Raw genomic sequence first — 15,818 nt, 5'->3', positions numbered from 1 at the left:
TTCAAACGGTCAGCATAATTTTTCTTCTGCAGACTTACTTTCAACAAACAAGCGCAAATGTAGTCGTACATAGTGGTGGTTATTGTTTTAAGACAAAGTACAACTGGGCATCCATCCTCTATTAACACTAATCAGAGAGGAAATGGAAAAGTTCCAACACTTCAAACAATTTTATAAGTACAGGATAAGAACAAAAAACAGTGGGAATCTGGAAAAGAATACCGAGAAATATGGTATGAACATCAGTGCGGAGAAGAGCAAAACTGTGGTCATTGCAAGAGCAGAAAGAGAAGGAAAAGAAATCGTTAATATCAGGGGAAAAAAATCTTGAGGTGGTGTTTTTTTTCTTTTTTTTTTTTTTGGCTTTACATTGCACCGACACAGATAGGTCCTACAGTCACGATGGGATACAATTAAAATTAAAAGTACAATAGTTCCACCTTAAAGCAAGTAGTTAATATAAAGAACCACCTAATCAATACTTTATTTTATGCCTCAGGCAAAATTGAATATATATTAACACTTAGAGAACATGTTTCGACCACTAAAATGAAAAAAAAAAAAAAAAAAAAAAAAAAAAAAAAAAAAAAAAAAAAAAAAAAAAAAAATTAGGATAATAAGCACAAGTAATACGCTTACGTTATAATGAAAAAAAATTGCTGTGTTGACTGTTTGGTAAAAGTTCTTTATACAGCTGAAGATGACCACTAAGTGGTCGAAACATGCTCTGTAAGTGTTAATATATATTCAATTTTGCCTGAGGCATAAAATAAAGTATCGATTAGGTGGTTCTTTATATTAACTTCTTGATTATACTCATCGATACGGTCATGAAATGGACGACTTGTAACATAGTTCCACCTTTTCAATACCAATTCAAGTAAAAGTGGGTTACTTTACAGAAGAAACATTTCTTAGGTACTAGTTTCGACCCATTATCAGGGTCATCATCAGCCAAAAACACGAGTTGCACAATGTATCAAATAGTCCATAGAAATTGTAATAAAGTCGCAAAAACATAATGGATTTGACACTATAAAGATGAAGAAGAAATACAGTAAAACCTTGTTAATTCGAAGTCGTTGGGACTTAAAAATCGGACTTCGAATTAACCACCAATTCACAATTCAGAAGTACCAACCCTTGCTGCGTTACAAAGTATTCTAAGGCCCGTTATCGCATGCAGTTAACCTTGATTCACAGTTCATACCTTTCAAATGCCATGAAAAAGGAACTATTTCCAAAATGTATCTAAGAAGGTGCATTTACAGTATTCAAATAATGCACTTGAATATCTCACTGGAAAACATAACCTCACGCAATGAAAGAAAGAAAGAAAAGAAAAAAAAAAAAGCACGATTCAAAGACGAGGAGAAATCTATGCTGGCTACCATGTGCAAGTGCTTTATTCATTGGATTACTATACTGTATGCATTTTAGGTGCCCTTTATTTACACAGAAAGTATCCAGTGCCCTTAAAATCGAACTTCCCTATGACTCTATCCTTGTACGATTTCCCAGCATGACACTTCTCTCGTACTTCAGAAATGTAAACACTTGCCGCGCAACGAAGTATTCTAAGGCCCATCAATACATGCAATCACTTCGATTCACAGTTTAAACCTTTCCAATGCCATGGACAAACTATTTCCGAAATGTATCCAACAAGGTGCATTTACAATGTTCAAATAATGCACTTGGATAAATCACTGACAAACATAACCTCACGCAACGAAAGAAAAACATCACACAATTCAAAGACGAGGATAAATTATGCTGGTTCCCCTGTGCAAATGCATTATTTTTTGGATTTCTGTACTGTTTGCATTTTTAGATGCTTTGTACTGGCATGGAAAGTGGCCAACGCCCTTAAAACATTGTGGGATAAAGTTTCTCGCTTCCATGTGCATTGCAACGCACTACAATGACCCTGATCCCCCACTCTTATACGATTCTCCAGCTGGCACTTTCTCCTTTAAAACCATAAGACTGTTTGGGCTTGCATTAAAATAACGCCATGCATTTCAGAGACAATGACAATATTGTTCGGTGCCTACAAATTTATTATGTGAGCCAGGTTTTTTCGTTAACTGTCGGCATCACCAGTGTTCACGGATTCTGCTTTTCAGCACACTGCCTGTTGCGTGATATTACGGCATTCCTTAAAAGGTTGAATACAAAAGAATTCTGATTTCATTCAACTCAGTAATCATGAAGCGCACTGTAGACCCACCGAAGGGAGTGTAAATGCGGAAAGCTACACTACCCCTCCACGTTCCGGAAAATGCGTTCTATTCTGACGCGGATAAATTTCGAGTTCAAATTATTCTGTAACATATTATTGTTTTAAAACGTAAAGGCAGTTTCGAATTAAAAATCTGAATTTCGGTAATGGGGCCGACATTGTACTTCGAATTACGAATTATCCGTATTTTGAATTAAACAATTTAAATAACATGCAAAACTGTATCTCACGTTTCCGGGAACGAGACCTCCTTCGAATTAGGTGGGATTTTGAATTAACCGATTTCGAATTATCGAGGTTCTACTGTATTTTGTATTTTGCACTTAAATGTTTACCTGTCTGATATTATTGTCAATACCCGGGGGGGGGGGGGGGGGGGGGTGGACAAACTGAAATTTTAGCATGTTCTTTTTTTACGTAGTACTACTCATTCCTGCCACCTAACGGACCAACATTTCTGGGGACAACACTGGAAGACAAGGAGAGACAGAGTAAGAAATGTTGAGATCAGAAATGAGACAGAGGTAGAAAAATTGACTGATAGGATGGAGAAGGTTTGGACATGTTATGAGGAAGGAGGAGGGAAGGATACCAAAACAAGTGTTGGAGGCTAGGATAGAAAGAAAGAGGTCAAGAGGGAGGCACAGAACAAGATGGATGGAGTCTGTCAAGAACAGTATAAGAAAAGAAGACTGGAATGGAATACAATTACTGAAGAGGAGTGGTGAAAGGAGAGGCAACACCCTGACCTGGCAGGAGCTGGGCATGGGGAAATGAAAATTATGATGAAAGGAAGAAACAAGTGTAAGAAAGGAATACACAATAGGATCAACACTGGCAGGTCAGTGATGACAAGGACAATCTCCACATTAGCTCCCTTCTCAGCCCCTGACAAGCTTGTTTCTGCCTCCTGGTTTCATCTTGCATGTGGATAAGTGTAGGAAATGAAGAAAAGCTGCCTTCCTGATGAAGCTGCAACGAGCTCGTCAGTGGCTGAGAAGAGATGGATGTGAAGAACTGTGATTCATCCTCTTTTTAAAAAAAATTCTTCTACTATATTCTTCCCCGATTCTTATGATGACTTGCTGTTTACTCTGGACGCACATGCGATGGAATAAGAAACATCTTAAACCCGTCATATGAAGAGCTATGGTGTTATGGTGCACGAATTGGACGACCTCACCTCACAATGACGCAGTGCTTCACTTATCTTTGTATATTAGATTCCCTTTGCAATACACAGTGTAAGTAACTGGAGGCATCTACTGATGGTGAAGAATGCTGTCTTGGTATTGCAGCAATGAGACTGAACGTGCTCGCAGACATTGTTTTAGAGGTGATCGTGACAATAATGATGATGTGGAAAACGAATCTGAGCTCGAGGATAGTGATAGCAACAGTGAACGTTACTGATGTGAACAGAGCATTGCCACGCCAGGTTCTTCCAAATGCGTGCAGCCGGCGACACGAAAAAAAAACGTAGTGATTAGAAACTCGATAAAAAGGATAATATTCCTGATATACAGGTATATCCGTGATGTTACAAACTATCAGGGATGAAGGAGAACTGCAAATGGAACCATAGTTCAGAAACGTTCGAGTCAATCGATCATTTACCTCAAACTGAACCATTTGCCGTCCTCCACCATCCCTCAGAGTCTGTAACATCCATTTCGTGGATACAGCGGTGTTTCAGAAATACTTACGAACACCGTCCAAACGTGCAGTGCATTCAGAGTGCACGGATCCTCACTTTTGAAATGAAACTTTTATACCGCAGTCGTTCAAGGAATGAAGAATGGGTAAGTCATGGCATGAATGTGAAGTTTGAGTGAATTATCTGCATCACTTATTATTTTATGCATGTTTTTGAGAGAGTACGGGTGGACAAATTAACTCTGATACCATAGTCAACAATGTAGCCAATTATTGTGACTTGAACGGGTTAACTGGTGTCGTTATCTCCGAATGGGAAGGCTAGCACACAGTGAACCATCTACAGACAAACGAGAGCACCACATATTACAGGTCAATGGTAAAGCATTCTGAAATTAAAACTTTCATTATTAGAGAAGTCTTGCTCGTGAACAGACAAGACGCGGAGTCTCTGCGAAACATAAAGAATTTCACCTTGTTTTCTGACACGGCAAAAATCCAAAAGCTTATTATAATGTCTACAATTATTTGCTGTGAATGCATCAATCAAAATCTTAATCTATTATCAGAGCTCACCTGGGGTGCTTTACTTTGCGAGGTATTTCAACATCGGTGATGTCAGGGTGTAAAGCCATGATTTCTTCCTTCCCTGGCATGCCCTTGACAGGGAATTTCAGCTTGAGCTGTCGACTGGAGTCGAAGACTTTCTCGTCCTTTTCCTGCGTTCCACCCCCTCCGCTACCCTCATCCTCCAGCTTGGTCGACTCTTCCTCCTCCTCGTCGTACTCGTCGTCCATGCAGTCCGACATTGCTAACTGAAACTTAAATGAACGTACCCGTCACTCAGCAGACACAAAACCACAAGTTCAGTGCTCACTACACGCAAGTAGAAGCTATGCAGGGCCTTCACATGTCATCCCACGCTTAGACCAACAAGAGTGGCGCACTGTCAGAGGAGAGTACATGTTCCGGGCTTCCCGCAGACTAGGTATGGACAAACAGTTACTTCCCAGTATCATGTTCCTGTGTATCCGTTACAGTGCAGTATTAGCTTGGAGTATTAGGATATAAAACTAACATAATACAAGTTGCAGGTCGACTTTTGGGTGGAACATCCACTATACATGCTGTCTCTTGCAGCCCCTAACCGAACCTTAGTAAGTACTTATAAATAGCAATACTATACCTTTATCTCACTTTCTTCTCTCCCATTCTTGTTACTCACATTCTTGACTATTCCTAGAAAATGTTTGAAGTGACCCATACACACTCCGAAAACTAATACTTCGAAACCATGATTTGTAAAAATCGCCGTGACTGCTAGGTATCTCTGTGTATTCCTAGATGTCCAAGGATCTGTATTTAAACACACACTCAGACCCGACATTACAGTATAAATGATGTTGATGAACGAGTGTCGTATATGTATACTTCAGATGCTGCCAGAATAAGAGATGAGGAAACAGTCCTATAAGGGAAGATGTAAGCAGAGTTTAATCCAGAACTCTTTTCTTATTTCTCTTTTTGTCTTTTTACGTTGCATTGACACAGACTGAATCTTATGGTAACGATGGCACAGGACAGGAAACGACCCTGCCCTCAACAACTGAGGAATGGTCCCAGCATTTGCTTGGTTTGTACATGGGGAAGCCACTGAACATCATCCTCAGGGCTGCTGACAGTAGGGTTAGAGCCCAGCATCTCCCAAATACAAGCTAACAGCTACGTGACGAAAACTGTGTAGCCAACTTGCTCTGGAAATCCAGTATAAAAGTCTCCAAAACCTTCGTCTTCCGCCATACGATCAAGGTTGGGAATAACAACTCTGTAAATGGCTTGTCCAGCGTTTTATTCTGTACATCACTCTTTTTCCTTTGTACTACTAAAAAACTATGATAAAAGCTGTTGCTGCACTGCCTTGCAGGTTGCAGTCGATGACGAAGTTTCAGGAGGGACAGATACACGTGATGGCACTTACGATGGCTTTCCAGGGCCCGATACCCGAGTGCCATGTACATTAATGAGAACTACTTTAACCAGCTGAATTTTTAAAAATTATTATTATTATTATTATTATTTGGTACCGTCTTGCAATGCGTTTCTAAGAAACGGTTTCCCTGCAACTGAGTTTTTGTCCACATCAATCGTATTGGATCTTTAGCTCTCTGTCTACAATACGGCATGATACATGAGAAGCAAAGTGAGAAGACCATGCGTAACAGTTTTGACGAACTACGCTTCTGTGAGTATCACCACCTGTAAGCCTAATACGAACCACTTTGAATAACTAAAGAATAGGAATATCAGTACTGCCTCTAAACAGTTAAAAAAAACTATTGCTCGCGCCTGTGCAAGAATGCACCCTTAAAGCGAGCTGCTATGCTTCCTAATATCCATTAGTCAGGCAGAAACTCCTACCCTCCCCTTGGTTTCGTTCAGACAGTTACTTTTGTATTATGGTCTCCGGTGGAACACAATATTTTTCTGGAACAGTTAAACTGATGGAATGGGATAGAGTTACGATATGTAACTCCCATCTCTACTGCAGACAGTTCTGCTGTGGTACTGATAACAGGGGCATCACAGTGTGCACACGTGAAGTGACGCAATAAACCGGAAACGTACTCCAAAGTTGAAGTTCGAGACAGTACGATTCTTGCGGACAAAATGTCTAAATTACACAAAGATTCACCGTAAAGTTCTGGTGATATATGAACCAAATCAATGTCACATTCAGCCATCTTGAAATGATGCCAACAATTTGACCCAAGGCTGCAACGTGGGTGTTACTGATTGGGAAGGACTGCCATCAACGTCTACCACAGACGACAATCTCCGGGCAATTGCAAGGTGACTATAGCGGACAATATTAAGCAGATGCGCATTTTCAATAGGCAGGGCTCATTCCATCGTCCGAGATCGTCTCCAGTATCAGAAATTGTGCTCACGATGGGTTCCACGGTCACCGACACCCGCACAGAAAGACGCAAGGTTTATGGCGTATCTGCACTTCCTTCAGAGTTACTCCGCGGCAGGCAATGATTTCCTAAGCCGCATCATTATGGGCAATGAGACATGGGTGCATCATTTCACACCTCAAACAAAGAGAGCATCCATGAAATTAAGACACACCTCCTCGCCCGCAAGGAAGACATGCAAAGTTGCACCATCAGCAAGGAACGTTGTGGCCACCGTTTTCTTCGACTCTGAAGGAGTTGTGTACACAGAGTTTATGGCAAAGGTCACAACCATTCATGTCTATTCTGACTGTGCAACAATGATGACACTATACAACACCATAAAATACAAGAGGCATGGAATATTAAGCAAAGGCATTGTTCACCTGCACGACAACACAACACACCACATGGCATGCACAACACAAGCTTTGTCTCAACGTTTTTTTATGGGAGGTATGGAAGCATCCACCATAGAGTGCAGATCTTGCACCACGTGAGTTCCATTTTTTCGGCAAGCTGAAAGAAAGAGATTTTTCCAACGAGGAGGAAATTCACATAGTGGTTCACGAATGGCTCTCTAAGGAGCGGATTTCTATGACTATGTTGAAAAATAGTGTCCTAGATCTGTGTCACTTTGTAGTGTAATGCAGAACTGGTAAAAATTGACACCTGGAGAAGAGATTTTTCTAACATTATAAGTAAGTGGAAATTAATGAAATCTTATGGGTCTCAGAGGAGAGATGTGTTCACAACGATGTCCAGGAACCCACCATCCCGCTCCCAGAAGTACGTTTACTTTCATAACCTAATGAAGAGTATTACACGCCATTTTCATTGCTGAAGTAACTACTTATATTCCTATTGGCCAACATAGAGTGGCACGTGAAGCCATTCCCATCAATTATGATAATCATATATTCAGTTACCAACCCAAGCACAATAAAAGCGCAAGGAAATGTAACATGTTAAGGAAACAATGTACGATTAAGAACAGCAATAAAGTTATATGAAACTTATAAAGTACACAAGGAACTTGTAATTCATCATTCCAACCACTAGGCCTCATAGAATGCGCTGCTATCGCCTCCAGCCAAGGCTGCTTTGCGGCTGTTACACCCTCCAGACCCCCTTTGCTTGTCCCTATATCACTGGTCTTGTCAGGGTAGTATCATAACCGTCCGCACGGCAAGAACCAGCCTATACCAATGGTGTAACAATAATAATAATCACCGCCACCACCTATCGAAGCACCACTCACACATTAGTTCCTAAATAGAGAGGTTGGCAGCATTGAGCACCGCCCGACAACATCCTTCCCGAGAAGGCTGCGAGCGTGTAAACAAACGACAGTCGTTCGCACGTGTCTCCTGGGCTAAAGTATTGATAAAATAGGCATAAAAACCAATAAAACCAAACCCCAAGGCACAACAGCACTGAAGGGCCATGGTCTACCTAGCATCCTCTGCTCAGCCCAAAGGCCTGCAGATTATGAGGTGTCGTGTGGTCAGCACGACGAATATTCTCGAGAAGGCTGCGAGCGTGTAAAGAAACGACAGTCGTTCGCACGTGTCTCCTGGGCTAAAGTATTGATAAAATAGGCATAAAAACCAATAAAACCAAACCCCAAGGCACAACAGCACTGAAGGGCCATGGTCTACCTAGCATCCTCTGCTCAGCCCAAAGGCCTGCAGATTATGAGGTGTCGTGTGGTCAGCACGACGAATATTCTCGGCCGTTTTTCTTGGCTATCTAGACCGGGGCCACTATCTCATCATCAGACTATCAACTGTAATCACGCAAGCTGACCACGAACCAGCCCTCAGATCCAGGTAAAAATCCCCGACCTGGAGCCTGTTCCACAAACAAACTTTGCAACTTTGCACTTTTCAATTCTTGCAAAGTGCAAAGTCTTTCTGTTCTACGATGATCTAGGTTTTACCCTACTTTTCAATTCCTTTGTAAATGAGTGATCCGATCAAGTTTATTCCATGGGCAAACTGTATCATACCCCATGATTTTAATGCTTTATTTTTCGCAGTGAATTTGATAGTATAATTGTGGTACCAGTAGTTTTAAAGTTGTGATCATGGGAAAGAAAGATTATTACAAGAAGCTGGCTGTGCTAGAAGCTGTCAAGGAGAAAATGGAACATCCTTTTTGGCAACTTTAAAAATACCTCTCAAATAATGACAAGCATCAATATTAACTGGAGTACCATCAGCACATCCACACAAAGAAGGAAATTCACCCTTCATTAGAAATTCCGTCGCTATATTATGTGGATTATCAGCCCAACGTACTATGTTAGGAAATATTACATTTACTTTAACATCTACGACTTCGGTAACAGTTCTGGAATAATTGATTTTGATGTCCCATTCATTGCTGCTACACCGTGCAGCTGGGCACCATTTCCTAACCAATGTAAGCATATGAGAATTTGTACTTTTTCGGAAAGGGATTGACTTCTTTTTGTTGCATGTTTCAATAAATGACCGATCATTTCAAGAATATAGTCAGCCTGTCTTGGGGTAATACGAAAACACTTGCGAAATTCCGTCGAAGTGAGGTTATGAAAATTAAGCCTGTCTTGGTACCTTCTCTTGTTGGATTCTCAATCACCGTCCTCGCTTGATAGATAACAAAAGCTCTCGTCGTAACATGTTCATATCACTAAACCAAATTCTACGCCGAGAAACTAGTGTACATACTTGTTAATTAACAGATTTATGAAAACTTTTCACTTAATTTCTTTGCACTTTCCATTTCTGTACCAATGGAGGAACATAACAGGCTTGAAACGTGAAAAGATTCCTAAATTTTCAAACTAAATCTGAAAAGTGATGGTGGAACAAAATCTGAACTGAAAAGTTCGTTCGCTGAACAGGCCCCTGGCTTTATTGTTCAGCTAAGTAAACAACACAGTCTCCCGGTTATGAGAACGGATTGTGTCCGTGAATTTTCATTACAATTTTTGTCCTAAATGGAAGATAATAATTTAATTGCTTTCTCGCAAATCAACAGTAAAATTAGCGGTAAATTAAAAAATACCATTCTTAGTAGATAAATATTCTTACGTACTATTTCCCGTAGGCACGGCTCGGTCTTGACTTGATCTATCCTTCTTCTTCTTCTTCTTCTTCTTCCTATTTGCTTGCTTGCTTGCTTGCTGATGCTTATTGGGCTGTGTCTACGACATTTCACCCAGTCAATACTCGCTTACGCATGTAAACACACTAGTCTAAATGAAAACACTTCAATTCAATAATTGATGCCTGAACTTGCAAGTAGAAAAACACAAAACACGAAACTTCACTATATCACATAACTACCCCATTTTGCTAGTATAGACTGTTGTCATACGGGAAACTTCCAATCTTGCAATCACACTGCGTTTAAAGCGTCACCCACACGAAGAATCCAAAATAGCACTCACAAGTAATACACTAATGATATGAGGAATCACTCAAATGGAACCTGAGAAAGCATGAGTTATTCTCACTGGATATTATAGACAAAATTATAACACGATCTTGGCTTCATCTAGAAACAAATTTAGCACTCTAATAGTCTCTTCTGTAGGATTACAGAGCAAACAAGAAACACTGGTAGGAAAAACCTGCTTAAGTCGCTGGAGGTTAGCCATAAGTTTTTTACGTTGGTTAGCATACAAAGAACATTCAAAGAGGATGTGATTAGAATCGCCATTACGGATATCTGTACCACACAAACAGTTGGTATCTTGCGTTAAATGGAACCGTGATCGATATTGTGGTGTGAGGGCATGATTAAACCGTAACCGAATGATGTTAATAATATGTCGTCTAGTATAAGATCCTCGTATAAACCAAGGTTTAACTAAAAGGCTTGGTTGTAAATGATAATAAAATTTACCTTTGACTTGTGCAGTTTGTCGGAAGAAATTCTGCCAGTCTGAACGTCCCTCCTGTCGAAAAATAACTACATAATCAGAAGCTGGAACCATATTGTTAGTATTCGGAACAGGAAGACGAGAAGCTTGTTTTGCAAAACAGTCTGCTTTTTCATTACCGGCGATACCCACGTGACCTGGTACCCATACTAAAGTTATGGAAATACCGACATTGTCAAGCATATAAAGGATACTCTTGACATTGTAAATATACCAATTATAGGATAACTCATCAGAAACCAAAGATTGTAATGCACTCAGCGAATCCGTATAGATTGTAGCTCGCGTATATCCCTTTCGCTGAACAAAAAGTAAGGCTTGCTGTATGGCAAATAGCTCCGCCGTAAAAATCGAACAGACACTAGGCAAACCATATTGTTCACTAAAATTTAGAGAAGGTATATAATAAGCGGAACCGACTCCATTAATGTTCTTTGCCCCATCTGTAAAAATGTTTATGCTTCGTGGAATATGAGAAAATTTCACTCGTTTAACTGGACATATCTCGATCCCCTGCAGACAAGGAAATGTAGTAGAGCCATTACGCATAGGCCAAATGATTTGAGGCTTAAAATGAGAAACCGGATAGGGTAAAGTATAGGGTAGTAAAGTAGCACTGTGTATTAAGGTACACTGCTTCGACTTTAATGTATTAAATGCATGAAACAATGCAGGCAATCTGCTTAAACCCTGGCGCCTAACTGAATAATACTCCGAGAGTAACTGTAACTTCGGAATTAGAGGATGACTTGTGAATGAAAACTTTTTAAGTAAATATTTCGTTGCAAGTATTTTTCTACGTACTTGTAAGGGAGCTTCGCAGGCTTCAACGAGGAGGGCATTGGTAGGTGTGGATTTTAAAGCTCCAATACAGGATCGTATTGCTTGATATTGACAAGTGTTAAGAATATGTAAGTTAGTAGAAGATGCTACGTCGAAAATATGTGATCCGTAATCCAATATCGTCCGAATAGTGGTTTTGAACAGAGATAGCACCACAACGGGATCTGCCCCCCATTGCCTACGGGTTACGGCCTGTATAACCTGAATATACCGTTCACTCTTCGAACGCAAATATAAAAAATGATGTTTCCATGTAAGTTTTTGATCGATAAATAACCCAAGATATTTATGGTGGCTAACCACTGGTATTTCATACTGATCAAAGGCAAGTGGCGATCGGTCATAGGTTCTGCGATGTGTAAATATCATTGCTCGACATTTCGCTATGGAAAGATTTAACCCATGGGCCTCTAACCATGTTCTAGCTTCATAAAGCGCGAGACTAATATGTTGTCTACAGAGCTGTAAATCTTCGTGTGTACAATAAATCAAAAAATCATCAGCATACGCCTGTATGCGAGCATGACGTAAAATGACCGTTTCAAAATCTTTCATAAAAAGAGCGAAAAGAATACCACTCAGAATATCGCCCTGAGGCAACCCATTACTTACCTGCCGGGGCTGGAGTGTACAAGGCGTCGATTTAAATCGTAGTGTTCGATAAGTCAGAAGTTGTCGGAGAATGCTAATAAATCCCTCAGGAATCTTAAGAGTTGCAAGTTTTTCCCATAAGATGTGCAAAGGTACGGAATCATAAGCCCGTTGAATATCAAGAAAAACCGCTATGGTACTATGTTTTCTATGACGAGCTAAAAGTAAATCGATAACAAAACTATTAAATGCATCAGATGTACTGCGTCCCTTAAAAAAGGCGTATTGATATCGAGGCGTCAAGTTATAGTATTCTAATACCCATAGGATTCTTCGAAGTAAGATCTTTAGAAACACTTTACGGATGCACGAACCGAGGACTATACCGCGATAATTACTTACCTCTGTGGGTAACTGCTTGTTTTTAAGAATGGGGATTAGGAAAAATTCATTCCAACTAACAGGTGTACTGTGATTGCGAAAAATATCATTATACCTATTTAGTAATACCTTCTTTGCGCGAATAGGTAGTAATTGGAGCATTTGATAGGAAACATTATCTGGACCTGGGGAAGAATTTGAGCATGAGCGGAGTACTGCTTCTAATTCCTGATAGTCGCAGGGTTGTAGCAATACGGAAAAACGTGTGTCTAGTGCGTAAGGAACATACTGTGGCACTACAAAATCTGGCGCTTCTCTAACAAGAAAATCTGATAATACTTGACCGGGGATGGTCTTGGCAGGGGAGTGCTGCGTCACTCTTGTGATTGCCCTGATGGCATTCCACAAGTCTGCAATCGGAACCTGGCGCGTGAAGGACGATATAAACTCCCTCCAAGCGTCACGCCGTTTTTGATGGAAAAGTCGGCGGGTTTGTGCCATGTGTCGTTTGAGCCGGAAGTAATGCTCAGGTGTTGCGTGCTGCCTATATTGTCGAAACAATACTTTACGAGTTTGAATCATCAAATGGCATTCTTCATCCCACCACTTAACATGCACAGGTTTTCTAGAAGATAAAGGAGGTGAAGCGCTGATGGGGTGATGAAGGTTAATATAAGCTGTTAAAATCTGCATTAAAGTTTGATATGAAAAAGTATTTACTGGTATTTTTTGTAACGCGTCCTCAATGTAGGCAGTATATATTTGTGGTTTAAAACTCCTTAAAGATCGAATCATGTTATGTGAAACAGTGTGGGGGGGTGGAGAAAAAGGTCTGCCTACTCCATAAGTAATAACAATAGGGAAATGATCACTGGAATAAGTATCACTCAAAGTATGCCATGTAGCGATAGACACCATATTTCGCTTACACAATGTTAAATCTACTGCGCTAGGAGGGGCAGAAGGCGCAGTCAAACGCGTAGGAGAGCCATCATTCAAAATAGCGAAAGCATGGTTATTTACTTCATTAATGAACTGTGTACCTTGAAGGGTATCCAAATGTCCTCCCCACAGGGTGTGATGAAGATTAAAGTCCCCAAAGATAAAAACATATGGTTCGGTAGTAAATTGTTGAAAGAATTGGTTCCATTGTCTCTCAGTAATGGAAAATTCAGGAGGACAGTAGATATTCACAAGTAAAAAATGCATATAATATAATCCTATAACATATGTATGGGGTATGGCCTGAATGTTCAAATGGATGCTATATGTCACGGATGAGTGGACCAAAAAGGCAACCCCCCCGTAACCGGGTCCATCATTACGTAAAACTGTGTAATTTGGATACTTGATGAGAGTCTCTAGATGAAACCAAGTTTCTTGTATAGCTACGAAGTGAGGTACTGTTTCCTGTATTAATTTATATAGCTCATGACGCTTGTTCATGAGACTTCTAGCATTCCATTGAGTGATTCTGATCATAGAATTGAATAAAATTACAAATCCTGTCCCTTAACTGGAATACATTATGCGCTAACGCGGGGTGATCACCCAATAATTGTACTAATTGCTGAATAGATTGATAAAGACCCCTTTGAAGATGTTCTCTTTGCCTATGAAATGACGAAAGTGGCTGCGCCATGGATGCGCTACTCGTGGCAACAGGTTCGTCAAAAGGTGCCTCCATCCGACGGTTTGCGCCGCCGTAAACAGGTGTAAGTCTTGAAGCCGCCATCTCCATGCGGGGAAGCTCGCGAACCAAATTTTGGTAACCTTCCTTATCATATCCTGGGGCTGGTGCTGGTCTCGGGGATTTTAAAATTACTTGAGTGAATTTCCTCTTACGGGGATTCGACTGTGTAGGAGTCTGCCCCTCCCCATTTAAAGGGGGAAAATTTTGAGAAGTGTCCACTAGATTATATTCCCTAGGTTGGACTTTTTGAACAGCGTCCTTGAAAGATAAATTCTGGTGGCTCATTATCTTTTTAATGTGGACCTGCTGTTGGTGCGTTGGACAATCCACATTGCCAGTTGAATGGGAACCGCGACAATGCACACATTGAAAGAAAGTTTCAGTACAGTTCGCCGTAGTATGGTGCAATGCACATTTCCCACACCTGGGACTTGTTGCTCTGCAATGCTTATCAACGTGCCCGTACCGCTGGCATTTTTTGCAGATGATGGGAGCAAAAACATATGGCTCCACCTCTAAAAGCACTTGATATAAAGACACGTACTGTGGAAGTTTCTGTGCACGAAAAACCACTTTGATAGATCCAGTAGGTACATACTGTGTGCCTTCTTCGTTAACAACTCGACGGTTCAAACGTTTTACAGATTTTATTGTAGCAGGAGACTTCAAGTGCTTTAATATGGCATCCTCAGTCAAGGTCTTCTCTACTCCCCTGATGACTCCTACCCGCAATACATTAGAGCTAGGTATGTATGCCCGTAACTGCAGCTCAACTAATATAGGGTGTTTCAAAAATGAATTTGCCTGTACAGCATAGACAAATTCTATTTGTACCCTATTGCGTCCCTTGCGGGCCACTGATTTTATGCCTGGAATATTGTTCTCATAGAAAGTCCTACCTAGGGTCATAGGATGCATGTTACCGACATTGCCTGATACTGTGGACTCCACAAAAATAATGAAAGGTCCATAATGAGTACTAGGATAAAGTTCCTGCGACTCAGTCTTCGAATTCGAAGTAGCAGTCTCTTTATTCACTACCTCATTGGGTGTATTAGGTGTACTCACTGTACTACTATTCTCACTTAGACTATCATCCTCATCCTGTTCCATTTGAACTGTCTCTTCCCGAGCAACTTTGAGGGTTGAAGGATCAGGAGACTCCTCACCACCACTTTGCTCCCCCATAACTTACGTATTACACTCGCAAAAGCACTACTCTATACCGTCCACGCTACCTCCTCACAGCAACTGTCAACTCAACTGCACACGAGCACTGCTAAGAGGGAACTGTCAAACTCCTCCTATTTAAATGTTGTGTTAATCAAAGAGAATATGTATTAGTAATAATATTGCAACCAAATGGTCATGATATATACCGTCAAACGGGGCGATTTCGGACAGTATGGTAGATTTGCCGTATTTTGTCGCATAACAACGAGCCGCCGGTGTTTTGCATTTCCGCACGCGTTTTAGTTTGGCCTTGAGCAGGGGGGGTGACCTGACACTTCATAGGGA

General features: G+C 40.7%; 2 protein-coding genes across 5 annotated transcripts in view; one reads left to right on the top strand and one right to left on the bottom strand.

Moving 5' to 3' along the window:
* LOC136885537 (uncharacterized) overlaps positions 1 to 10,007 on the bottom strand; it is a 29,654-nt gene extending 19,647 nt beyond the window's left edge. The window contains exons 1-2 of one of the 4 annotated variants that reach the window (XM_067158150.2): positions 9,943 to 10,007; positions 4,478 to 4,722 (exon numbers count right to left, since the gene is read on the bottom strand). In XM_067158150.2, the coding sequence (XP_067014251.2) occupies positions 4,478 to 4,710 (233 nt within the window). In that variant the 5' untranslated portion in view covers positions 4,711 to 4,722; positions 9,943 to 10,007. Of the gene's footprint in view, positions 1 to 4,477; positions 4,723 to 5,087; positions 6,871 to 9,458; positions 9,770 to 9,942 lie in introns of those variants that run through there. The other 3 variants (XM_067158151.2, XM_067158149.2, XM_067158148.2) reach the window with 3 other exon arrangements.
* Positions 1 to 15,818, top strand: part of LOC136885539 (uncharacterized) — a 392,796-nt gene that overhangs the window by 93,887 nt on the left and 283,091 nt on the right. The window lies entirely within an intron of this gene.

Source organism: Anabrus simplex, chromosome 14, assembly GCF_040414725.1.
Source record: "Anabrus simplex isolate iqAnaSimp1 chromosome 14, ASM4041472v1, whole genome shotgun sequence".
Taxonomy (NCBI): Eukaryota; Metazoa; Arthropoda; class Insecta; order Orthoptera; family Tettigoniidae; genus Anabrus; species Anabrus simplex.
The sequence above is the reverse complement of the archived record's forward strand: the minus strand, read 5'-3'. Positions and strand labels throughout refer to the sequence as shown.